Below are 25,300 nucleotides of genomic sequence, written 5' to 3' on the forward strand. Positions count from 1 at the left end.
CCCGACATGAGGCTCGAACCCATGACCCTGAGATTAAGGGTCTCATGCTCTACCAACTGAGCTATCCAGCAACAGAGGCTGTAATTTTGGAGCTGGCAGTCCTTCAGTCTTGATTACCTATGTCAGTTTTCCCCAACTTGGTGCCCTCCAGACTCCAGCTCCCATCTTCTTCCCAAAGTTCAGGGATGGTGGGAGTTGCAATCCCAAACATCTGGAAGGCAACGAGGTTGAGGAAAGCTGTACTTGAAGGGAGGCCAGCACTGTTTGTGTGAATCTGGTCATTATAATGAAGACAACGCCCTCAGCAGCAAGGCACCCACCAAACCAAAATAACAACATTTATTTATTGTGACATTGGCGCTCGGCTGTCAAGGAACCATTTTGTTAGCACCAATGTGGTGAACCTTTAGCCCGCCAGACATTGATGAACCACAACTACCATCAGCCCCAGCAAGCAGAGCCAGCGACCAGGGATGATGGGATGATGGGAGTTGTAGTACAGTAACATGAGGAGGTTCCCCATACCTGAGTTCAGGGATGTTCTTGGTGGATTTCATCATTTTATTAAGGGGTGTCCTTGTGGGGTTTTCTCTTGCTTGCTGTTCTTTGATCCCTTGACTACCTTGTCAGTCCTTGAGAGTGTTCTTGCCCTTTTAAGAGTTCTATGGAAGGAAGTTTTCTTTTTCTGGGATACGTGAGACTTTTCCCAGAAGAGTGCTATACTCATGGAAGAAGTTACAGTGGTACCTCGGTTTATGAACACAATTGGTTCCGGAAGTCTGTTCATAAACTGAAGCGTTCATAAACTGAAGCGAACTTTCCCATCGAAAGTAATGGAAAGTTAAACAATCCGTTCCAGATGGGTCTGCGGCATTCGTAAACTGAAAATTCGTAAACCGAGGTTCCACTGTACACCTAATGGCCTGGCTTCTTCCATGTCCATCGTCAAGGAACAGCAGCTCTCTCAAGCTCTGGCCCTATGGATGGGACTTATACCTACCCCCCATCTCTGTTCAGCTTTCCTTCAACTGACACCAACTCCTGACAAATCATTGAAAATCCACATGCAGGTTAGTCCTTTGGTAACTCGATTCATACACTAAATATTGGCTGATAATCAAGAGGAAGGCAAAACGGACGTGCTCGCCTATGGACAAATGGCATGGCTTTGAACTGGGATTTAATGTGACTTCAGGACTCAGCCAGAACCATTTTTTCAGTGTCAGGGTTTGACCCTGGGACATGTGAAGGAATGAGGAATGAGAGTTTCTTTGTGCATGGGCAGAGTGCTGAACGGCTACAACCAGCCTCTGCACATCTGAGCTTAAAGGGAATGGCTTTTGGGAGAGGCATGTATAGGTGCGCTTAAACCGAAAGAGGTCGCTTTAGAAATTCAGCACCATTTCTTACATGTTCATAATAAGTAGAACTTAAAAATATATGCATCTTGATTTTAGGAAAAGGGGTTTTTAAGTGCTCAGGCTCACAATGTAAAAAAAGAAAAGGAAAAGAAAATAACACTTGCAACTGTAAGTATCTTATTTTTCCTTATTTTAATAATTTCAATGGGGGGTGTGACAAAAAAAATCCGCACCGGGTACCACCTGACCTTGCTGGGTCGACAACTCTGGGAAACAGAGGGGTTGGGGGGCTGGAGGGATCTTTGCACTACAGCGCTGGATATGCTTAAGACGGCCCTGGCTAAACTGGTGACTGGGAGTGGCCACTGAGACCACGTACCACTGGTCTTGAAAGACCTACATTGGCTGTGCCCCTGGGCATTATAAGTGATTTGACAGCTGTAGCGCGGCTAAAAAGGCAAAGAAGATCAGCTGTCAGCCTTCTTGCCGAGCTACAGCTGGTTCCCCTTTGCGTTACGCTGGTCTCCGCCGGTTGCCGCTCACCGTTTGTGGCAACTGGCAGAGACCAGCAGAACACAAAGGAGAACCAGCTGTAACGCGGCTGGAAGGCAAAGGAAGATCAGCTTCCCGCGCTGACAGGTGATCTTCCTTTGCCTTCTTACCACGCTACAGCTGGTTCCCCTTTTTTGCCACTCGCTGCTGCTTCGGCTTTCTATGGCTGCGCTTCGCAAGATGAAGCGGCTTTCATAGAAAACCTCGTCGTCTTGCGAGTCCCCAGCCACTCTAGGCGGCTTCCAACAGAAAAATGAAATAAAACAATCAATTAAACATTAAAAGCCTCCCTAAACAGGGCCTCCTTCAGATGTCTTCTGGTAGCTGTTTTTCTCTTTGACATCTGATGGGAGGGCGTTCCACAGGGTGGGCGCCACCACCGAGAAGGCCCTCTGCCTGGTTCCCTGCAACTTGGCTTCTTGCAACGAGGGAACCGCCAGAAGGCCCTCGGTACTGGACCTCAGTGTCCGGGCAGAACGATGGGGGTGGAGACACTCCTTCAGGTATACTGGACTGAGGCCATTTAGGGCTTAAAAGGTCAGCACCAACATTTTGAATTGTGCTCGGAAACGTACTGGGAGCCAATGTAGATCTTTCAAGACCGGTGTTATGTGGTCTCAGCGGCCGCTTCCATTCACCAGTCTAGTTGCCACATTCTGGATTAGTTGTAGTTTCCGGGTCACCTTCAAAGGTAGCCCCACGTAGAGCACATTGCAGTAGTCCAAGCGAGAGATAACTAGAGCATGTACCACTCTGGCAAGACAGTCTGCAGGCAGGTAGGGATTCAGCTGATAGACAGCTGCCCTGGACACAGAATTGACCTGCGCCTCCATGGACAGCTGTGAGTCCAAAATGACTCCCAGGCTGCACACCTGGTCCTTCACAGTTGCCCCATTCAGGACCAGGGAGTCCTCCACACCTGCCCGCCTCCTGTCCCCCCAACACAGTACTTCTGTCTTGTCAGGATTCAACCTCAATCTGTTAGCCACCATCCATCCTCCAACCGCCTCCAAGCACTCACACAGGACCTTCACCGCCTTCACTGGTTCTGATTTGAAAGAGAGGTAGAGCAGGGTATCATCCGCATACTGATGAACACCCAGCCCAAACGCCCTGATGATCTCTCCCAGCGGCTGCATGTAGATGTTAAAAAGCTTGGGGGAGAGGACAGAGCCCTGAGGGACCCCACAAGTGAGAGCCCAGGGGTCCGAACACTCATCCCCCACCACCACTCTCTGAACATGGCCCAGGAGGAAGGAACGGAACCACTGTATGACAGTGCCCCCAGCTCCCAACCCCTCTAGACAGTCCAGAAGGATGTTATGGTTGATGGTGTCAAAAGCCGCTGAGAGATCCAGCAGAACTAGGAAACAGCTCTCACCTTTGTCCCTAGCCCGCCGGAGATCATCAACCAGTGCGACCAAGGCAGTTTCAGTCCCATGATGAGGCCTGAATCCCGACTGGAAGGGATCCAAATGGTCCGCTTCTTCCAGGTGTGCCTGGAATTGTTCAGCAACCACTCGCTCAATCACCTTGCCCAAGAATGGAAGATTTGAGACTGGGCGATAGTTGGCCATATTGGCCGCATCTAAAGATGGTTTTTTAAGAAGCGGTTTAATAACCGCCTCTTTCAGCGGGTCTGGGAAGGCTCCCTCACAGAGAAGCATTCACCAACCCGCAAAGCCCATCGCCCAGCCCTTCCCGGCTAGCTTTTATAAGCCAGGATGGGCAAGGATCAAGGAAACAGGTGGTCGATTTCACTCGTCCAAGCAGCCTGTCCACATCCTCTGAGGTAACAGAATGGAATTGATCCCACGCAACTGGACTAGACAGGACTCTAGCACTCTCCCGCCCCGGCCCTGCTCCCACGGTGGAGTTTACCTCTTCCCGAATCTGAGCGACTTTATCTGCAAAAAAACCGCCACTTGGTAGGCTCGATATTGAGCTCTCACCTGTGTCCGGTCAGCTTCAGAATGAGTTATCCGCCACCGGCGCTCTAACCGTCTCAACGATTGTTTCACTGCCCTCAGATCCATGGAGAACCACGGAGCTGTCCGGGCTCCATGCAATTGGAGAGGGTGCTTCGGAGCCAAACACTCAATAGCCCTGGTTAACTCTACATTCCATCGGGCCACCAGGGAATCGGCTGAAAGGCCATCAACATGGGATAAAACATCCCCTACCGTACCACTCTCTGGAAACCATTTGGATCCATTAAGTGGCGGGGGCGGACCATCCAAATTGGTCCACCTCCATAGAGAGGGGAAGAGTTGTGGAGAAGTCCAGTTGCACCAGGTAGTGATCTGACCATGGCACTTCTTTAGTTTCGCTTTTACTTAGTGTCAGATCACCAACATCCATACCGTGTTTCTCACATTTTAAGACGTGCCTATAAAATAAGCCATGGCACGATTTTCTCAAGGCAATAAAATATAAGGCATCCCCCCAAAATAAGACATGCTGGGGTACCGGTACTATACTGCAGTGTTTCTCAACCTTTTTTGGGCCACGGCACACTTGTTCCGTGAAAAAAATCACGAGGCACACCACCATTAAAAAAGTTTAAAAAATTAACTCTGTGCCGCCCTATATTATAATTTATGACTGTAAGAAACACTTGCCAAATATTGCTTTCTGGCGGGTCAGCGCTGCCGAGTTCTTAAAAGATCCGGGTTTCTGATCCACCCCACCCGACCCCGCCGTCCCGTATCTTACCCTGTGCGTGTTCTCGGACTTGTGAGAGGACGATTTGGTCTTCATGCCTCCGTGAATTAGCAACAAACTACCTTTTGAATGATGGAGATTGAATATTTTAAAAGTAGCTACTTGAAGTCCGCTCGATTTTCCAAAAAAGAGACACACGTGCGGCACTATTAGCTGGGGGCTGCCATCTTGGCTAAAGGATTCTGGGATGATCCTGTCACGTGAGGCATGGGGAAAATGGAAATAATGAAAGCTGATTGGTCTGTGGAAACTAGAAGGGGCGAAGAAATAGGACGCCCAGGGAGGTGGAGTTTGCAGCTGCAAAATCGCCCTTCTCGTCGCCGCATGTCGCGGCACACCAGCCAGCGTCTCGCGGCACACTAGTTGAGAAACGCTGCTATACTGTGCTGGGAGCAGGTCCAGATGGCACTTCCGTAAGGAACAGGAAAAGGAAGATACCAGTCCTTGCCGGAAGCGGATGCGCAACGTGCGCCGTGTGGAGCTCAGATGCAGCGGGAGCCGGCAGAAGCTGCAGCACGCCCCGCGCCGAGCCCCGACCCAGCAGGGCCCTACGTGACCCGCAGTGTGCACCGCGCCAAATCCCGACCCAGCGGGACCCGGCAAGAGCAGCAGCACACGCTTTGCCGAGCCCCGACTGAGCGGGAGCCGGCAAAGCGCGTGCTGCTGTCTTTGCCGGCTCCTGCTGGGTTGGGGCGCGGCGCTGCGCGCGCTGCTGCCCTTGCCAGGTCCCGCTGGGTCGGGAGCCGACGGAGCGGAAGCTAGCAAAGGCAGCAGCGAGCGCTTTGCCGAGCCCCAACGGAGCGGGAGCCTGCAAAGGCAGCAGTGTGTGCTTTGCCGAGCTCCAACCCGGCGGCGGGACCTGGCAAAAGCCGCAGCATGCACCACTTGGAGCCCCGACCCAGCGGGACCCAGCAGCGTGCCCTGCTGAAGCGCCAACAAAGCGACCAGCAGTGCAGTTGCAGCAGCAGCAGCAGCCAGTTCCGGGCGCCAAGCCGCAGCAGGAAGAGGAGGTAATTTTTTAAAAATAAGACACCCCAAAAAATAAGCCATAGGCTTTTTTTCTTAAGTAAAATGAATTTAAGACAGTGTCTTAAAATGTGAGAAACACGGTACTTAATCTGTCAATATTTTCATCTTCTGCCGTTCGTGTTTTTTTACCCTGGTGTCGCCAGAAAGCTGTGGATCCTTGATTTTTGTGGTGCAGGCTGTGCGCCTGGCTATGGTGTGTGATTTGAGGGTGAGTTCAGGGAGGCCCCATGCAAAAAGGTGAAGATTCATGAGGATCCGTGCTTCAAAACCACGTTTTTGGGCCATGGTGTCGCCAGGAAGCTGTTTATCCTTGATTTTGGTGGTGCAGGCTGTATCCCTGGCCATGATATGTGATTTTAGGGTGAATTTGGGGGGGGGCCATGCAAAATGGTGAAGATTCGTGAGGATCCGTGCTTCAAAACCACGTTTTTGGGCCACGGTGTCGCCAGGAAGCTGTTTATCCTTGATTTTGGTGGTGCAGGCTGTACCCCTGGGCATGATATGTGATTTGAGGGTAAATTTTTGGGGGGGCCCATGCAAATAGGTGAAGATTCGTGAGGATCCGTGCTTCAAAACCACATTTTTGGGCCACGGTGTCGCCAGGAAGCTATGGATCCTTGATTTTTGTGGTGCAAGCTGTACCCCTGGGCATGATATGTGATTTGAGGGTGAATTTGGGGGGCCCCCATGCAAATAGGTGAAGATTCGTGAGGATCCGTGAGGATCCGTGCTTCAAAACCACGTTTTTGGGCCACGGTGTCGCCAGGAAAATGTGGATCCTTGATTTTTGTGGTGCAGGCTGTACCCCTGGGCATGATATGTGATTTGATGGTGAATTGGGGGGGGATTCAAAAATGTGAGGATCCGTGAGGATCCGTGCTTCAAAACGATGTTTTTGGGCCACGGTGTCGCCAGGAAGCTGTGGATCCTTGATTTTGGTGGTGCAGGCTGTACCCCTGGCCATGATATGTGATTTGAGGGTGAATTTGGGGGGGGGCATGCAAAAAGGTGAAGATCCGTGAGGATCCGTGCTTCAAAACCACGTTTTTGGGCCACGGTGTCGCCAGGAAGCTGTGGATCCTTGATTTTTGTGGTGCAGGCTGTGCCCCTGGGCATGATATGTGATTTGACAGTGAGTTTGCGGTGGCCCAATGCAGAAATCATGAGGATCCGTGAGGATCCGTGGTTTTTAACCATGTTTTTGTGTCATTGTGGCCGCACGAAACAGTGGATGCGTGATTTTTTTGGTGCTGCCTACAGACTAAGACATACTCTACAGTATCATGGTGTTGTTTTTTTATTTGAATGAAAAAATCATATGAATTCATGAGGATCCGTTTAAAATCATCTGGATCCGCGTTTTACCCTGACCCCACAAAAATCAAGGATCCACAGCTTCCTGGCGACACCGTGGCCCAAAAACGTGGTTTTGAAGCAAGGATCCTCGCGAATCTTCACCTATTTGCATGGGGGCCCCCCAAATTCACCCTCAAATCACATATGGGTAAATCCATGGTAACTCACGTTACATTTGACTTATGATTGCGACAATTAAGTAATATCTAAACATAGTAATTGAGAAGCAATCTTGAATAAAATAATTATGTATATAATACATACCTGGTTATTATAGAATCTTATTACCTTTTTTATATTAATTTCAAAATATGAAAAATAAAAATTATTTTTGTGTGGTAACTCACGTTACATGAATTGGACAGCTTAATTTTATGCACCCACTGTTTTTTCTTTTTCCTCCTCCATGATGAATTTAGAAAAAAACTTTTTAGGTAAGAGTATTACAGAAACCTTGCCTTTCATAGCATAGTGGTCTGGCATTTCTAATTTCAACGGTTATTAATTGAATAACTTTTCTCATGGTAACTCACGTTACATAACATGGTAACTCATGTTACTTTTCAAATCATAATTTTGGGCATTGGAATTCTATGAAGGTAAATAATTATTTTCTTGTCATTTAGGAAATTTTGACAAATATTTATTTAAACATGAATATTAGAGACAGTTTAGAATTAACTTGAATTAACCATAGTAGGTGGGGAAATTACGCCAATGACTTCACAGGTCTGCTTAGTTACTCATCACTATTTGTAGAAAGTATGGAGCAAATAGGTTTGTGTTTAATGATTTGGCCTGGTGTCATCTCCACTACTTTCACTTTGGAGACTTTAGTTGCTGTGGTGACAAACTGAGTGGCATTGGAAACTATTTGCTTTCTTGCTCTCACTGCATTCCAAACTTGACGCTTAATGGTCCCTCCTATGCCATCAACTGGGCCTTTGCCATGCGATGTAGCAAAGTAGTTCCACCTTATTCTTGTGGTGCTTTTTTTCAAGAGCAGCAATTGCAGCCACAACATATTTGTTCTTAAATTGTGAGCTCGGTCCATCAGACCATACATTAATTATGTCAACTTCTTTGGGAATCTGCTGCAAAATGAACTCTATGTAACACACCACTGTCTCCTTTGAATGATCTAGGTTGTCAGAAGCAAGAACCAATGGGTGGTGCTTCCCACTATACCACATTGAGCAAGTAAACAAGCTTACTTGGTTTTGTTTCCAGTGGGCACTTTGAATTTCATCCTGTGCCACACAGCTGTAATTTTCCGAAAAGTCAACCTGTATAAGTGCAGTCTTCTGATCAAAGTCTTTTCGTCCTACTGCTTCTCTCTGTTTTTGGTAGGCTGTGGCTTGTTCCCTTTTTATATAACAGTGCTGCATAAAGCACTCACCCTCAAATCACATATCATGCCCAGGGGTACAGCCTGCCCAAAAAAAATCAAGGACCCACAGCTTCCTGGCGACACCATGGCCCAAAAACGTGGTTTTGAAGCACGGATCCTCACGGATCCTCAAGAATCTTCACCTTTTTGCATGCCCCCCCCAAATTCACCCTCAAATCATATATCATGCCCAGGGGTACAGCCTGCACCACAAAAAACAAGGACCCACAGCTTCCTGGCGACACCATGGCCCAAAAACGTGGTTTTGAAGCACGGATCCTCGCGAATCTTCACCTATTTGCATGGGGACCCCCCAAAGTCACCCTCAAATCACATATCATGCCCAGGGGTACAGCCTGCACCACCAAAATCAAGGATCCACAGCTTCCTGGCGACACCATGGCCCAAAAACGTGGTTTTGAAGAACGGATCCTCACAGATCTTCACCTTTTTGCATGGCCCCACCCAAATTCACCCTCAAATCACATATCATGCCCAGGGGTACAGCCTGCACCACAAAAATCAAGGATCCACAGCTTCCTGGCGACACCATGGCCCAAAAGCGTGGTTTTGAAGCACGGATCCTCACGGATCCTCACCTTTTTGCACGGCCCCCCAAAAAACTCACCCTCAAATCACATATCATGCCCAGGGGTACAGCCTGCCCCACAAAAATCAAGGACCCACAGCTTCCTGGCGACACCATGGCCCAAAAACGTGGTTTTGAAGCACGGATCCTCGCGAATCTTCACCTATTTGCATAGAGGCCCCCCAAATTCACCCTCAAATCACATACCATGCCCAGGGGTACAGCCTGCACCACAAAAATCAAGGATCCACAGCTTCCTGTTTAGTCGTTTAGTCGTGTCCGACTCTTCGTGACCCCATGGACCTGAGCATGCCAGGCACTCCTGTCTTGCACTGCCTCCCGCAGTTTGGTCAAACTCATGTTCGTAGCTTCGAGAACACTGTCCAACCATCTTGTCCTCTGTCGTCCCCTTCTCCTAGTGCCCTCCATCTTTCCCAACATCAGGGTTGTGGTCGGTTATTGATTTTGTCATGATTTCTATTTCCGCTCTTTTTGTTATTAATTGTCTCGAGACCCATATAGCATCTATTCTACTGAAGGATTCGGATTATTAGAATCCGAATAAAACGTGAATTGTTCCTCCCTATCATTTTTATCCCTCCACGCGTCCACTAAGTCAAATTCCTCTATAAGCTCAAAAAAAAAAAATTGGTAGTCTGCCCGATCTTGATTTTTTCTTTCCTTTTGATCTGTCTTTTTCCACCGATACCACTCCGTTCCAATCTCCCATTAACACCAAATCATCGTTTATATGGTCTAATAATATCATTTTTAATTTTTTAAAAAAGGATCCTTGATTATTGTTTGGGGCATAAATGCCAACCAGCAATAGTTTTTTGTTATTCTTAACTATTTGCACCCCCAATATTCTTCCCTCTGCATCCCTGAATTTAACTTCCGTCTCATACTTGGGATTGATGTACATTACTATTCCTTTCTTCTTTACTTTGTCAGACGCAATGAATTCTTCCCCTAATCTCTTGTTTATTAGCACACGCTCGTGTTTTGGGGCAATGTGCGTCTCTTGCAGACAAATCACGTCCCATCTTTTTTTCTTTAAGATATGCTCTATTTTATTTCTTTTTTTCTTATCGTTGAGGCCGTTAATATTCCATGAAATTATATTTAAATTCATTTTACTAATTGAAAACAGAAATATTCAACAGATTTTATTGATATCCTTACAAGATCATCTACAAAAATTCATAGAATTAAAATAGCAATTTTACTTTCCCTTCAGCTAGCAATACTACCCTCCTCCTCCCCCTGTTCTTCTTCCCTTTCCAGGTTCCCCTCACCTCCCAGTTCCTTTCTATAAGTCCTTCTGCATTTATCCATTTCGTCTACCGTCCTGATAAACTTTTTCCTATCTTTGATTGTAAAAGTCAGACCTTCAGGAAAAAGCCACTTAAACCTAATGTTTTTCATTTTTAGGGCATCAGTTAGTTCTTTATACTTTCCCCTCTTTTTCAGAATTCTTTTGGGTATTTCTTTGTACACAAACACGTTATGTCCCTCCATTGTCATTCTCCTTTTCTGCGCTATCTTATCTCTCAGAAGTCTCGAATTAAAATAAACCGGGCAATCTCCCGGACCCTTAAACTGCTTTTTTGGATCGGGTCTTACTCTGAACACCTTATCTACATCTAGCAACAGATCTTCCTCCTGCACATGTAGACCATCAGCTAATTCCTTAACTATTTTTTCCGTTATATTCTCTCCCGGCGTCTCGGGAACGCCCCGGAATCTCAAAACCATTTCTTTTTGATACAGCAATTTGGTCTAGCATCTCCTCGTGTGCCTTTTTTATTTCACTCATCTGTGCACTTGAACTTTCCTGGGTTTTCTTAAAGTCTCTGTTCTCTTGCTGCAATTTTTTGGTCATTTCTTTCAATGAATCTTCATGTTTGATCACTCTAGTGTCCAGTTCTGTCACTGTCTTTTCTATTGCCATGTTCTTTATTGTTAAGTCTTTCATTTGACCCGACAGCTCTGCGATCATCTTTGAATTCTGCTCTATCTTCAGGCCCATATTGTCTAATTTTTCATTGATTGTTTTGTTCATATTTACTATTAGCTCCCGAAGGTCTGCATTGGGGTCCAATTCAGCCGTTGACTGTCTTCTTCCTGTCAATGACGCTGTGATTGTTGTCTGAGATGATGTTTTCTTTGTAGTTGTCATTTTTCTTGTTCTATTTTTGCAATATAGAAAATTAATAAATTGCTGTCCCAGTGTATAATCAATCTTTCCTGCTGATATTCCCAATATTTAACAGAGAAGGGAAAAGAAAAACGCCCATTTTATCTATTACAATACCTCAGAACCAATATTCCCCTTATTTAGAATCACTATCCCAAATTCATCAATTTTACAATTTTAATATCTAATAATTTGCTATGACCACTTCTTCTTGGTTTGTTGTTGTTGTTGTTGTTGTTTAGTCGTTTAGTCGTGTCCGACTCTTCGTGACCCCATGGACCAGAGCACGCCAGGCACTCCTGTCTTGCACTGCCTCCCGCAGTTTGGTCAAACTCATGTTCGTAGCTTCGAGAACACTGTCCAACCATCTTGTCCTCTGTCGTCCCCTTCTCCTAGTGCCCTCAATCTTTCCCAACATCAGGGTCTTTTCCAAGGATTCTTCTCTTCTCATGAGGTGGCCAAAGTATTGGAGCCTCAGCTTCGCGATCTGTCCTTCCAGTGAGCACTCAGGGCTGATTTCCTTAAGAATGGATAGGTTTGATCTTCTTGCAGTCCATGGGACTCTCAAGAGTCTCCTCCAGCACCATAATTCAAAAGCATCAATTCTTTGGCGATCAGCCTTCTTGATGGTCCAGCTCTCACTTCCATACATCGCTACTGGGAAAACCATAGCTTTAACTATACGGACCTTTGTCGGCAGGGTGATGTCTCTGCTTTTTAAGATGCTGTCTAGGTTTGTCATTGCTTTTCTCCCAAGAAGCAGGCGTCTTTTAATTTCGGGACTGCTGTCACCATCTGCAGTGATCAAGGAGCCCAAGAAAGTAAAATCTCTCACTGCCTCCATTTCTTCCCCTTCTATTTGCCAGGAGGTGATGGGACCAGTGGCCATGATCTTGGTTTTTTTGATGTTGAGCTTCAGACCATATTTTGCGCTCTCCTCTTTCACCCTCATTAAAAGGTTCTTTAATTCCTCCTCACTTTCTGCCATCAAGGTTGTGTCATCTGCATATCTGAGGTTGTTGATATTTCTTCCGGCAATCTTAATTCCGGCTTGGGATTCATCTAGTCCAGCCTTTCGCATGATGAATTCTGCATATAAGTTAAATAAGCAGGGATTGGGTTGGGATTGGGAGGGGGGGGTATTTTTTGTTGAAATGGAATATTATGTGAATATGGTTTTGTATTGTTTTTTCTTTCAATAAAAAAGCCCCCCCCTCTCTTTCACTTTATGTCTCTCTCTCTGTCTGTCTGTCTCTGTCTGTCTCTCTCTCTCTCTCCCTCTGTCTTTTATCCCCAGGACCATTAAATCCCAACCTCTTCTTCCTCTTGTGACACTCTTTAGTTCACTTCCATCTGGAAAGCTGCTGCCAGTCAGTGTAGACAATACTAAACAAGATTGACCAATGGACTTAGTATAAGGCAATTCCCTTGTTCCTCTAAACAAGCAGCTAAGCAGTTTACATTAAATAATAGGATGAATGGTTGACTCAGTGGATCATGTACCTGTGAGTACCATATTTGCAGTTTATCAGGTAGCATGGCAGAGGACATTGTGTCGCCGCCACCCTGGACCCCAGCAATTGACAGCATGTACACTGAACAAAACTGACAGGCTACTTTGCTGAAGGTTGGGTCTCTTGAGAGCATACTGGTACCTATTGCCAACACAGAGAATCACATTATTTGGGCGGGGGGGGGGGGCAGAGGGTGATCTCGCCTAGGGCGCAAAAAACCCTAGCCCTAGCCCTGGAGACATTGCACATATTTTTGTAACTCAAGAAAATCTTTAATGAAAAAATTACTGTGCTACCTTTTCACTGCTCATCAGAAAGCTCTGACACAGCTGTTTCTTTTGGACATGTGCGTTTATTTTCACACTTTGTTCCCAGCCGCCTTAATTGTGGTGTCCGTTTACATTCCAACGGTTTGTGATGCTCCTCTTGGATGTGTTGTCATCGAGAGCAATCTTCAGGGGCCAGCCATAGACCTGATGTGCACATGGGCAAGTTTTTGCTTTGTGTGTTATCAACTACTTTAATCACCTGACGTGCAGAGGTGACTAAGAGGAGAGGCATGTAACCGTGCACTTGACAAATAGCCTTGGAGGCTAAAGATTGATCCGGTCCTGCATTCCTGGACTTCCCCCTGCTTTGTGTTTTGTAAGGCAAGCCTGCTTTGTCACCATTCCTGATCACTGCTGATATAAAAAAAAAAAGATTCCTGGAATCATAAAATCAAAGGATGTGAAAATGTCATCTCAGCAGAAAGGGACGTGTCTTTTAAACAGGCACGCCTGAGTGTTGTAGAACAGCGGTAGGGAACCTCTGGCCTAGAAGCTGAATGCAGCCCTCAAGGCCACGTCCCTTACCAGCCTTGCCCCACCCACTTTTACTTCTGGCTCCTCCCATCACGGGATTGCAGCCCCCAGTCTATAAAAGTATTCCATCCCTGTTGGGTTGAGAGGCTGTGTTTGTTTCCATTATTGCATCTCTGCACTGCGGGGGGAATGTCACTGTCAAATAATCTACGCCTCACTGGAGATGTAAGAAGAGGCAGTGCAGTTCAGTGGTTGGAGTGCTAGGCTATGTCCGTGGAGACCTTGATTCGCAGCCGCACTCAGATGCAAAGTTTGCAGGCTGTACGTTGCTGAGCCAATCACTATCCTTCAGCCTAGCCTACCTTGGAGGACTGTGGTGAGAATAAAAGGTGTATGCGAATAAAAAATGAAGTGGGTGCACACCTTCCCACAGTTGTCCCCCCTCCCCCCCCCCACACATTGTAATCCTTCACAGGTTTACTCAGTCCTGCTGAATTGAAGAGATTTGCAGGTTACGTCTGCCACTGATTGCAGCCTCAAGAGTTCTGGTTTCATTTGCCCTTCTCTGTCCTGACCTGCTGCCCAGGCACTTGGCCTGCACTTTTCCAGGCATCCATTGCAGCCGCAAGCACCTTTGCCTTCCCTTCTGCTTTCTGACCTTTCAGCAGGTGTCTTGCTCAAAAATTCCTCTCTGTGGAAATTCGGTCCTTGCTCCAGCAAGCGGCTCCTTCCGGCCCCATTGCCACATCAGCCATCTGGAAACAACTCACACCTTCCCACAGTTGAAATTAGAGCCTTGGATTCTTTGATCTATTGCCATGTGCAGTATTTTGTTTCTTCCTTTGCTTAGGGATTTATAAACCACTTTCCAACAAGTATTTCTGAGGTGCTGCACAACAGAAGCAAAAAAAAGCAACAAAAACCCCAGCAGCATACATAGATATATTTTTAAAATTACATTTATATCCCTTCTTTCCTGCATAGAGCTGAAGCTGTTGTATGTGGCTATCTCTACTCCTCATTTTATCCTCACCACAACCCTCTGAGGTAGGTTAGGCTGAGAGAAAGTGACCAGCCCAAGGTCGCCCAAGGTCATTTAGACCTTCATGGCTGAGTAGAGATTTGAACCCTGGTCTCCCAGGTCCTGGTCTGACACACTTGATCTTCCAGGTATAACAATCTAAAAAAGCAGATCTTAAAAACACCAGATTGCAGGTCCTGTATACCTGAAGGAGCGTCTCCACCCCCATCATTCAGCCCGGACATTGAGATCCAGCACCGAGGGCCTTCTGGCGGTTCCCTCATTGCGAGAAGTGAGGTTACAGGGAACCAGACAGAGGGCCTTCTCAGTAGTGGCACCCGCCCTGTGGAACGCCCTCCCAGCAGATGTCAAGGCAATAAGCAATTATTTTACTTTTAAAAGACAACTGAAGGCGGCCCTGTTTAGGGAAATTTTTAATGTTTGATGCTGTACTGTTTTTAATATTCGGTTGGAAGCCGCCCAGAGTGGCTGGGGAAACCCAGCCAGATAGGCGGGGTATAAATAATAAATTATTATTATTATTATTACACGGATCCCATATTCTATACAACATAAAATACAGGGGAGACTGGTCTATTGGGGCAAATGGGTCGTTGTCGCACCAAGCTTGATCTACTCTTAAGACAAGCCACCAGCCTGCATTTGGAGCTGCATCTGTACAGTTCCATCGCCTCACCTCAAAAAGTGTGTTGTAAAGTTCTAAAGGTTCAGAAAAGAGCAACTAAAATGATCAACGGCGACTCCTTTCTAAGGAAAGGCTGCTGCATTTGGGAGTTCTTGGTCTAGAGCAGGCATCCCCAAACTTTGGCCCTCCAGATGTTTTGGACTACAATTCCCATCATCCCTGACCACTGGTCCTGTTAGCTAGGAATCATGGGAGTTGTAGGCCCAAACATCTGGAGGGCCGCAGTTTGGGGGTGCCTGGTCTAAAGAAAAGGCAAGTAGCAAGTGACACATGATAGAAGTTCATAAAATTATGCGTGCTGTGGGAGAAAGTAAAGAGAGAGAAGTTTCCTCTCCCTCTCTCATGACACTAGAATTCGTGGACGTCCAATGAAACTGAACGTCGGAAGATTCAGGGCGGATAATATAAAGTCTTTCTTCACACAGCACATTGTTAAACTATGGAAGGGGGCAGGGATGGCTGCCAACTTGGGTGGTTTTCAGAGAGGATTAGACCCCTTGGTGGAGGAGAAGGCTTTCAATGGCTACTAGCCATTATGGCTGTTTACTGCCTCCATGATCAGTGTCAGTAATGCTTCTGAATGCTAGTTACTGGAAACTGTGGTAGGGGAGAGTTTGGGTCTCCTCCTCTCTCTTCCCCCTGAAGGTTCAATGGGGAGAAGGGGGGTGCATGGGGGTCCCTGTTCAGATCATGCATGGGGGGGGGAGAGACCCCCAAGTCTGGGAGCGGAGAGTCATGGCGGAGGGCAAAGGAGACGCAGCAGCAAAGGGGAGAAATTGCAGGCGTCACCTGAGGAGTTTGGGCGAAAGGGGCGGAAAAGGGGAGAAAAAGGCAGGGATGAGGGAAGTGTCATTCGGTGTAACACGGAGGGATCAAGGAGGCCCAAACAAGCCGGGGAAGGAAGGGGGGCGCTCCTTGGCTCGCTCCGTCCTTGCCTGGAGGTCATAAAGTACCTTTTGCTGCTTCGTTCCTGTGCTTTAGGCCACAAAATGCAGGTGTAATGGGGGGGGCTACAAATTCCTTGACCTGGTGCAGAAATCACTTCCAAGCAATCCATTGCCATGGCCCAATGGAAGCTCTCAGTCACTGCAAACATTCCAGCAACAATATTGAAAGGAATTCTTCCCCGCCTGCTGGATTTCTGCCTGCCAGAAGGATGAAGGACGTAGAAACCCAGCCAAAAAGGGGGAGGGAGAGCAATAGATTCTGCTTCTCTTCCTCACAGATTGGCATAACCCCAGGGCACCTTAACAGGAGACACTTTGGGGTCTTGGCAGGCGTGCCTATAACTTAAGGAACACAGTCAACAGGTCTGCCAGCCAGCCATGACTGACTGCATAAGAGGCAACTCCGAGGGCCGAGGTCCCTTTGGTGCCCCCCATAAAATATTTGAGGCCCCTCCCCCAGTTAATGGCCATGGTGTGCGCAGCTGCATCTTGTGATCAGTTTTGCAGGGCGGGGCTTCCTTGGGTCCAAGGGAGTCCAATTAAATCCTTAATTAACTGAGATTCTGCCCCCTAACATAAATCCTGGCTATGCCCATGCCTGCCCTCCCCCATATTCCTACTCTGCAATTCTCTGCTGCAAGTTTGTGCAGATTTTTAGGTGCAGGTTGGGTGCAAGGGCTGCATAGGATTGCAGCCCATCTTCTTTTTTAATTTCTTTTAAAAATTCATTAATAATGCAATTTGGTTAAGGAATATTGGCAAAAGATAATAAAGGTAATTTCTGGATTATCCCAAATAAACATAGAAATTAATAGGGACTTGCTGTTTTCGGGAATACTGGGTAATTACAACGTAAAAAGTAACAAGCAAGAGCTGTATAAGATCATGATTTTAGCCGGAATGGCAATTATTGCTCTAGGATGGAAAGGAAAAGCTAAATGGAATATGGAAAAATGGAACAACTCTGTTTTTGAATATGTACAATCAGAAATATTTGCACAGATAGGAGTTGAGGATAGATGGGAAAGTAAATGTCAAAAAATCACAAATAAGTGGGCATTCTACAGGAATTGGGTAGAAAGGGGAGAAGCCAACCCGAATATACAGGCAAAAAGGAAGAGACTGTGTACATGGTTAAAAGATATGAAGAAGGAAGGCCCGGTTATGGGGAGGGTGGGAAGGGAGGGGGAAAGACTGGGGGAAACTGTAAAGATACGGGGAATGAACTGTTGTTATGTCAACCTTTATAAGAATCATATTAAAAAATTCAATTAAATTTTAAAAAAAGTTTCCTGTTTTCTTTTCCCAAGCAGAGATAATGTGTAAGCGTGTTGTCAGCTCCCTTAAAAAGTCAACAACTCTAGGGAACCTTGGGGTTCCCCCCCCCTTAAAAAGGTTGACAACTATGGGAAAGGGGGGGCGCCAGAAGGATCTTTGCACCACGGCGCCGGATATGCTTAATACGGCCCTGCCTCTGAGGCTCCCTTTGCTTCTTCCTCTCTCCCAGGACCCTGCAGCTTGTTTTGGCTCCTTGACTCCTCAGGAAGGACAAAAGAGACGGATCCTGCAAACCTGGCGAGGATGGAAGGGGGAAGGTGGACGGTTGACCTGGTGAGGTTGTCTCCTGCTTCCCTCCCCACAACCTCTGAGCGTTCCCTCCCAGGGACCTCCGAGAGATCGGGTGAGTCCCAGGGGCATGGAGGGATGGAGCCAGAGAGGTATTGGGGCTTGCTCATCTTGGGGGTGGGGGGAGGCAGGCAGGCGGATGGAGATGGAGAAGGGGAGCACCTTGTGTCATCTGCAGGCCATTTGAGCTAGGAATACATCACAGCTCCCCGGCCACCGCAGCTCAAAATGTCTAAAACCAGTACTGTGATCTGGATGCCCTACCAAGGTCAGACAACTTACTGATCTATCGCGCAGCACTAGAAGCCATGACTCTTTAAAGTGACCTGATCCTGCTTTGCAGATTGAACGTAGATGGGGCCACTGTGTGTTGCCTTTCTCTTTCCTTTTTGGAATAGCCTTTTATTTGCTTTTAAAAACAAGCAACATAGGACCACTAAATGATATAAATATGTAGACCGAGTCTTCTTGTGTCATTTGTATATCTCAAAACTAACAGAATAAATTTGCAGGAATATCTATAACATGATTCATCATTACTGGTCAGTTATGAGTTCTAAATTCATGAATTGCTTTAAACTAAAACAAAAAAAACCCGAGGAAACAGCAGAGAGCAAATAACATTCAACATCGCATAGCTGAATGCCTAGTCAGGAGCTCTTGTGGCCGTTGTGCTTAGATTAAGTGTGAGTCATAGTCATTTGTCCTCTTCTGTTAACAATGAAACAATACAGAGTTGGTCTTCTCCTGAACATGGGAGGGAACAGGTTTAATGTGAAAAAAGTGATTTGCGTATAAATTTAAATTTAGTCCAACCAGATTGAGGCAACAGCTGTTGGGAAGTGCGTTGGTGAAGATGTTGCTGTTTGTTTCACCGACAAAGTTGGATGATAATATCCATTTTTAAATTTCATACATACCTCTATGTGATGAACCTCCACTACAAAAAGTTGTAGAAGATCAGATTTGTTTTTGTTTTTGTCTGTATTTGGTTGACTAAAGAGATGACTGACCTTGGGGATGGAGTGGATTCCAGGATTGAGCCAAACAAAATCCATTTCCAGATGAAAGCCAAGCAATACATCAGTTCATACTAGGAGGGGGGAAAGCAGTGGGAATTAATTATAGTAAGGCCTCACATCTAACATTCTTCAGTTCTTCCTCTATCACAGGCATTCATTAACTTTGTTCAATAACCTGGAGCTCCATTTCTTCCTGAGGTTCTAATTAGCTTCTCTCTTCATTGCAGATGGTGATGAATTGGAAGGGAAGAACAAGGGGGACCACAACAGAATCCACATAGAGGAGAAGCCAAATAAATATTCAGAGTGTGGAGAGAACATCCGTCAGAACTCCCAGTCCTCTTCTCATCAGAGAAAGAGGTTCCTTCAGAGGAATAGTCTCACTTCACACGAAAGAACACAGAGGAGGGAGAAATTGTATCAGTGCAGAGAATGTGGAAAGAGCTTCAGTTTCAAGAAGAATCTCACTTCCCATCAAAGAATTCATACAGGGGAGAAACCCTATCAGTGCTTGGAGTGTGGAAAGAGCTTTCGTCTGAGCGCCTATCTCACTTCCCATCACAGAATTCATACAGGGGAGAAACCCTATCAGTGCTTGGAATGTGGAAAGAGCTTCACTCATAGCTCCAATCTCACTTCCCATCACAGAATTCATACAGGGGAGAAACCCTATCAGTGCTTGGAATGTGGAAAGAGCTTCAGTAAAGCCTCAAATCTCAAGACCCATCAAAGAATTCATACAGGGGAGAAACCCTATCAGTGCTTGGAATGTGGAAAGAGCTTCAGTAACAATGGTGATCTCACTTCCCATCACAGAATTCATACAGGGGAGAAACCCTATCAGTGCTTGGAATGTGGAAAGAGCTTCAGTAACAATGGTGATCTCACTTCCCATCACAGAATTCATACAGGGGAGAAACCCTATCAGTGCTTCGAATGTGGAAAGAGCTTTCGTCTGAGCGCTGATCTCACTTCCCATCACAGAATTCATACAGGGGAGAAACCCTATCAGTGCTTGGAATGTGGAAAGAGCTTCAGTCACTCTAGCCATCTCACTTCCCATCACAGAATTCATACAGGGGAGAAACCCTATCAGTGCTTCGAATGTGGAAAGAGCTTCAGTTGCAGCACATCTCTCACTTTCCATCACAGAATTCATACAGGGGAGAAACCCTATCAGTGCTTGGAATGTGGAAAGAGCTTTAGTCACAGCCACCATCTGACTTCCCATCAAAGTATTCATCACAAAACCCATTGAGCATCTCCACCCTCATCGTTCTGCCCGGACACTGAGGTCCAGTACCGAGGGCCTTCTGGCGGTTCCCTCGTTGCGAGAAGCCAGGTTGCAGGGAACCAGGCAGAGGGCCTTCTCGGTGGTGGCGCCTGTTGTCTCTGTTACTATATAAGTCCCAGTTTTCCCCATTCCTTGTGTTCTGGCTCTTACCTGTTCTTTGAAGTAAAGAGATGTTGTACCAGATCCTCGCCTCCTGCTTCTTATTTGCACTGAGCTGAAATCACTGAAGACCCACTACAGAACAGCGCCCGCCCTGTGGAACGCCCTCCCATCAGATGTCAAAGAAAAAAACAGCTACCAGATTTTTAGAAGACATCTGAAGGCAGCCTTGTTTAGGGAGGCTATTATTATTATTATTATTATTATTATTATTATTATTATTATTATTATTCTCATGCCCAATTTGTCCCCTGAGCATCTTATATTCCGAAGAGTTTTTGACCCACTGTTTTCTCCTCTCTCTCTCCTCCCTGCCTTGGCTCCCTATTGGCTCCTCCCTATTGGCTGCTCCAGGCTCCAGCCAAGGCCCGTCTCTGTGGAAGTAATTCCTGAGCATCTGGCATCAGGTGTTGCTACTGTTTTGTGCCACAACTAGGAAAGGACCAATGTGCGAATCCAGTTATTGGATTGGAAGCTCATGTACAGATAATCTGCAACAGTGGGCGTAGCCATGATTGGTTTTTTGTGGGGGGGGGGCAGATCCTCAGTTTGCTTTGTACTTGTATTGATTTTTATTGATTTGGGGGCGGCTGCCCAACCCTGCCCACTGGCTACGCCCATGCTTGCAGCCTATTTGATTGGTTCTTTTTTGAAGCAATTTTTCCTTCAGAAAAAAACGAGGCACAGGAAATTCCCTCTGTAGGTGGGGGGGATGACTGAGTACTGGGATAATATTGGCTCCTTCCTCTTTGAAGCAAAATGCAAAATATAGAGGCTGCCACAAGCTCACAGAATGCAAGCCTTGTGGTTGGTGGGGAACATGAAGAGCCTGTCATTTCCAGTTTTGCATTTAAGCACAAACATAGAAATTCGAGTGTTGGATTTCACATTTTACATGGCCGGCAAAACCCAGCCAGACGGGCGGGGTATAAGTAATAAATAATTATTAATTATTATAATAGGTTTAGAATCAACATATATGTTTTTGGATAATAATATCACCAAGACATTAGATAAATATATATGGAATTGGAATCGTTAACTCTTATAATGATATTGTGTAATATCATCATCATCATCATCATTACTTAGTGTTGTCCAAATACCCTGATCTTTTAAAAATAAAAATCTGCTTTAAAATAATAATAGTAAACAACTGCAAGGTTGGACCCCAAAGAACATCTAGTCCCACCCCTTGCAATGCAGGAATCTTAGCTAAAGAATCCCTGACATTTGGCCTTCCAGCCTCTGTTTGGAAAACCTCCAAGGAAAGCAACTCTGTTCCTGGTGGTTTAAAAACAGAGATTGGGGAAGGAGTGTTTGCTGAGACTGAAGATCCAGAGGACAATTTAATTTCCTTTTACTTCTTAACGCAGGAGTGCTGGAAATGAGTAAAATCAAGGGGTGGGTGTACATAACAATGAACTAACTCATGCCCAGGTTGGGAAATGGTGCATCAGCCCCGCAGCAAAAGGGGTGAAGTTTCCCAGCCTCAGTTGTGGCGCCTGTGAAATGGGTATATCACAGGGAGCCTGGATTCAGAGGGGCTTCAAGTCCATGCAGGTGAATAAGAAGCAGGGCTGGGAAGGGGACAGGCTGGGCTTTGCACAGGGCTGGAGGGCCTGGTTCTTCTTCTAAGGGTGGGGTGTCATATTGGGGGTCTCCATACCCTGGAGAGATGGAGAGTCTACTGCTTTCGCAACGGAGCCATTTGCTCCCAAGGGACTGGTGTCTCTCTCAAGTCCCCTCCTAATATTGAAACACACTTTCAGTCCAGCCATCTAAGAGCAGGGCACGAGAATCCAGATGCAGCAGGTAAGAGCATCTTAAGCAGACCGCCACTTTCCAACTGAGTACATTCCCGGGCACAATTGAAAATGTTGGCGCTGACCTTTAAAGCCCTAAACGGCCTCGGCCCTGTATACCTGAAGGAGCATCTCCACCCCCACCATTCAGCTCTGACACTGAGGTCTAGCGCTGAGGGCCTTCTGGCAGTTCCCTCACTGCGAAAAGTGAGGTTATAGGGAACCAGGCAGAGGGCCTTCTTGGTAGTGGCGCCTGCCCTGTGGAACGCCCAGGTGATCAGGCACTCCCATTTCTTTAAGAACCTGCCATAGTTTGCTGTGGTCGACACAGTCAAAGGCTTTTGCATAGTCAATGAAGCAGAAGTAGATGTTTTTCTGGAGCGCTCTAGCTTTCTCCATAATCCAGCGCATGTTTGCTATTTGGTCTCTGGTTCCTCTGCCCCTTCGAAATCCAGCTTGCACTTCTGGGAGTTCTCGGTCCACATACTGCCTAAGCCTGCCTTGTGGAATTTTAAGCATAACCTTGCTAGCGTGTGAAATGAGCGCAATTGTGCGGTAGTTGCAGCATTCTTTGGCACTGCCCTTCTTTGGAATTGGGATGTAGACTGATCTTCTCCAATCCTCTGGCCATTGCTGAGTTTTCCAAACTTGCTGGCATATTGGGTGTAGCACCTTAACAGCATCATCTTTTAAAATTTTAAATAGTTCAGCTGGAATATCATCACTTCCACTGGCCTTGTTATTAGCAGTGCTAGTTCTAAGGCCCATTTGACTTCACTCTCCAAGATGTCTGGCTCAAGATCAGCAACCACACTACCTGGGGTGTATGAGACCTCCATATGTTTTTGATATCATTCCTCTGTGTATTCTTGCCACCTCTTCTTGATGTCTTCTGCTTCTGTTAGGTCCTGTCAGAGGGCCTGATGTGGCTACTCTAGAGTAACGACTCCAGCATGGTCTTTTTAGGCTTTTATTAAGTGCTGATTATTTACAGTGTTCAGAGCGGTTAATATACATCCTTAAGGTGAGGTGTCAGAACCTCCGAATGGCGATTGGCGCGTTTTCTTCCAGCATAGAAGCTTTGGTAGACCCAACCTCTTCCCCCTACGTTTGCGTCGCAATTCGGGAGTTGGGGGGATTGGCCTTCCCCCCGTGCGCCCAACTTCCTGTCCCACCTGGGGCATGGGCTCCGCAACCTTGCCTGAGCCTCGGACACCACTTCCTGACTCTCCGCTGGAGGCAGAGCTCTCCCTACTCTCTCCAGCGCTTGGGGATGGGCTGGAACTTAAGATGGGAGGGACTTCCCTGTATCCCTTGTCCCTCACATCCACCCCCCTCCCAGGCTCCTCTCCCCCCCTCCCTAGGGGCTCTCCGCTTGCTGGGGACGAGTGAAAACCCAAGAAGTCCGTGGTGTCAGAGCCTGTGGGTGTAAAAATTTCCCCCCAATCCGGCGATCTTTCCCCCTCCCCCTGAGAAGACGGGAATCCCAAAAAGTCTGTGGCGTCAGAGCTGGTGGGAGTAAAAATGTGCTGCCAGTCCTCTCCTGCCTCTGACGTAGTCGACCTCGGTGAAACCCACACCTCTTCTTCCGTATCCTCAAATTCCGCTTCCCATCTCCATGGAGAGCTGCTGCCTGCGATCCCTTCCTCCCGCCCTTCCCCCTCTCCCTCCCTTTCCATGTGCCAGGCAGGGGCGTACCCAGGATCAAAACTAGGGGGGGGGCAAGGGGTGGGCCCAAGGCATGGGAGGGGAGGGGCAAGGGGCGGGGCCAAGGCACAGGAGGGGAGGTGCCGCAAAGTGGGGACGTGGGCAGGGCTACAGAGCCCAGGTGAAACTGACTCCAGTCTAATAACACCAAAAGGGGGGAAATCCAGGGAAATAATAAGGAGGATCAGAGAAAGGTCAGGACAAGCAGCTATAAAAAGGGACATTCTCAATGAGCCTGCTGAGGACCAGCTGTGGTTACGCAAGAGCAAGGACAAGGCATATCCCATACTACGCACATGGGCACTCATATTATGAATGAACAGCATCCTTTGCCAGCCTGGCACCTTCCACGTGCTTTGGACCACAACTGCGCTGCCAGAGGCAGATGGGAGTTGTAGTCCAAAGCACACGGAGGGGAATCAGCTTAGCAAAGCCTGCTGTACAGAAATAAATTAAAGTTTGCCTGCTTTTGCCTTATCCCATCTTTTGCCTTATCCCATTCTGGGCTGCATCAATAGGAGTATAGCATCTAGATCAAGGGAAGTAATAGTACCACTGTATTCTGCCCTGGTCAGACCTCTCCTGGAGTACTGTGATTCTATGATTATATTGAAAGTATTGAGGGAATGGAGGAGGGGGGCAAACTGCAAGTTTTAATATTGTTCCATGCCACCCCAATATCCACAACAGTGAGATTCCAGGGGCCCAGGCACTTACCCAGGGTTCATATTTCCACAGTGGAGATAGTGGTGTCTTTATGATGTATTGCTTATTTACACATATTTATAAGCTGATCCTACAATACAGGCGCTACATAATTATACTTTGTCCATAATAATTTTCACACAACCATCTTAAGAAATCAATCTATGCCTAGGTAAGCCTGTATAGGATAGCAGCCTGAAGCACAGAAACTACAGCCGCTCCTTTCACTTGAACCCCTCACAGAAATCCTGTAGAGCTGGCCTGAAAGGGACCCCCAGGGTCATCTAGTCCAACCCCCGGTAATGCAGGAATCCTGCCCACAGCGAGACCGACCCCTTTCATACGTCCGGATTCCTGTAAGCCTAGCAAGCTGAATACACCAAGGTCCGGACTCTTCTGCCCTGCGAAATGCAACCCAATCGGCAAAATTCTGGGTGCGAGAATGCTCAGCCACCCAGCTCATCAGGCAAGGGCCTGTGGTCGTTGCAGAGTATAAAAGGAAGGAGTCCAGCCACGATCCAGAGCAAACAGCAAGGTTTATTACTGCGCAGCAGGTTCAATGCCAGACTGAACACCATGAACAGGGCTGCAATAACTTATAAAAGTTCCCACCACCATCCCATAATGTACACCGAAAGCATCATACATACATCACTTGTGACAGGGTAAAATGTCAGAAAAGGGGAAGGTGCAAGGGGCATTAGCATACAGGTAAACAGGAGGTAAACAGGATTAACATAAGGTAACAATGCACGATGTCCCAGGACATTGTTAAGCAAGTACCAGTAAG

General features: G+C 46.8%; 1 protein-coding gene across 1 annotated transcript in view; it reads left to right on the forward strand.

Moving 5' to 3' along the window:
- Window positions 1-20,508, forward strand: part of LOC132591449 (zinc finger protein 850-like) — a 125,240-nt gene extending 104,732 nt beyond the window's left edge. Inside the window, exon 4 of the mRNA XM_060270048.1 lies at window positions 19,301-20,508. Coding sequence (XP_060126031.1) covers window positions 19,301-20,098 — 798 coding nt within the window. The 3' untranslated portion in view covers window positions 20,099-20,508. The remainder of the gene's footprint in view (window positions 1-19,300) is intronic.
- Window positions 20,509-25,300: the final 4,792 nt, after the last annotated feature.

This window comes from Zootoca vivipara, chromosome W (genome assembly GCF_963506605.1).
Source record: "Zootoca vivipara chromosome W, rZooViv1.1, whole genome shotgun sequence".
Classification (NCBI taxonomy): Eukaryota; Metazoa; Chordata; class Lepidosauria; order Squamata; family Lacertidae; genus Zootoca; species Zootoca vivipara.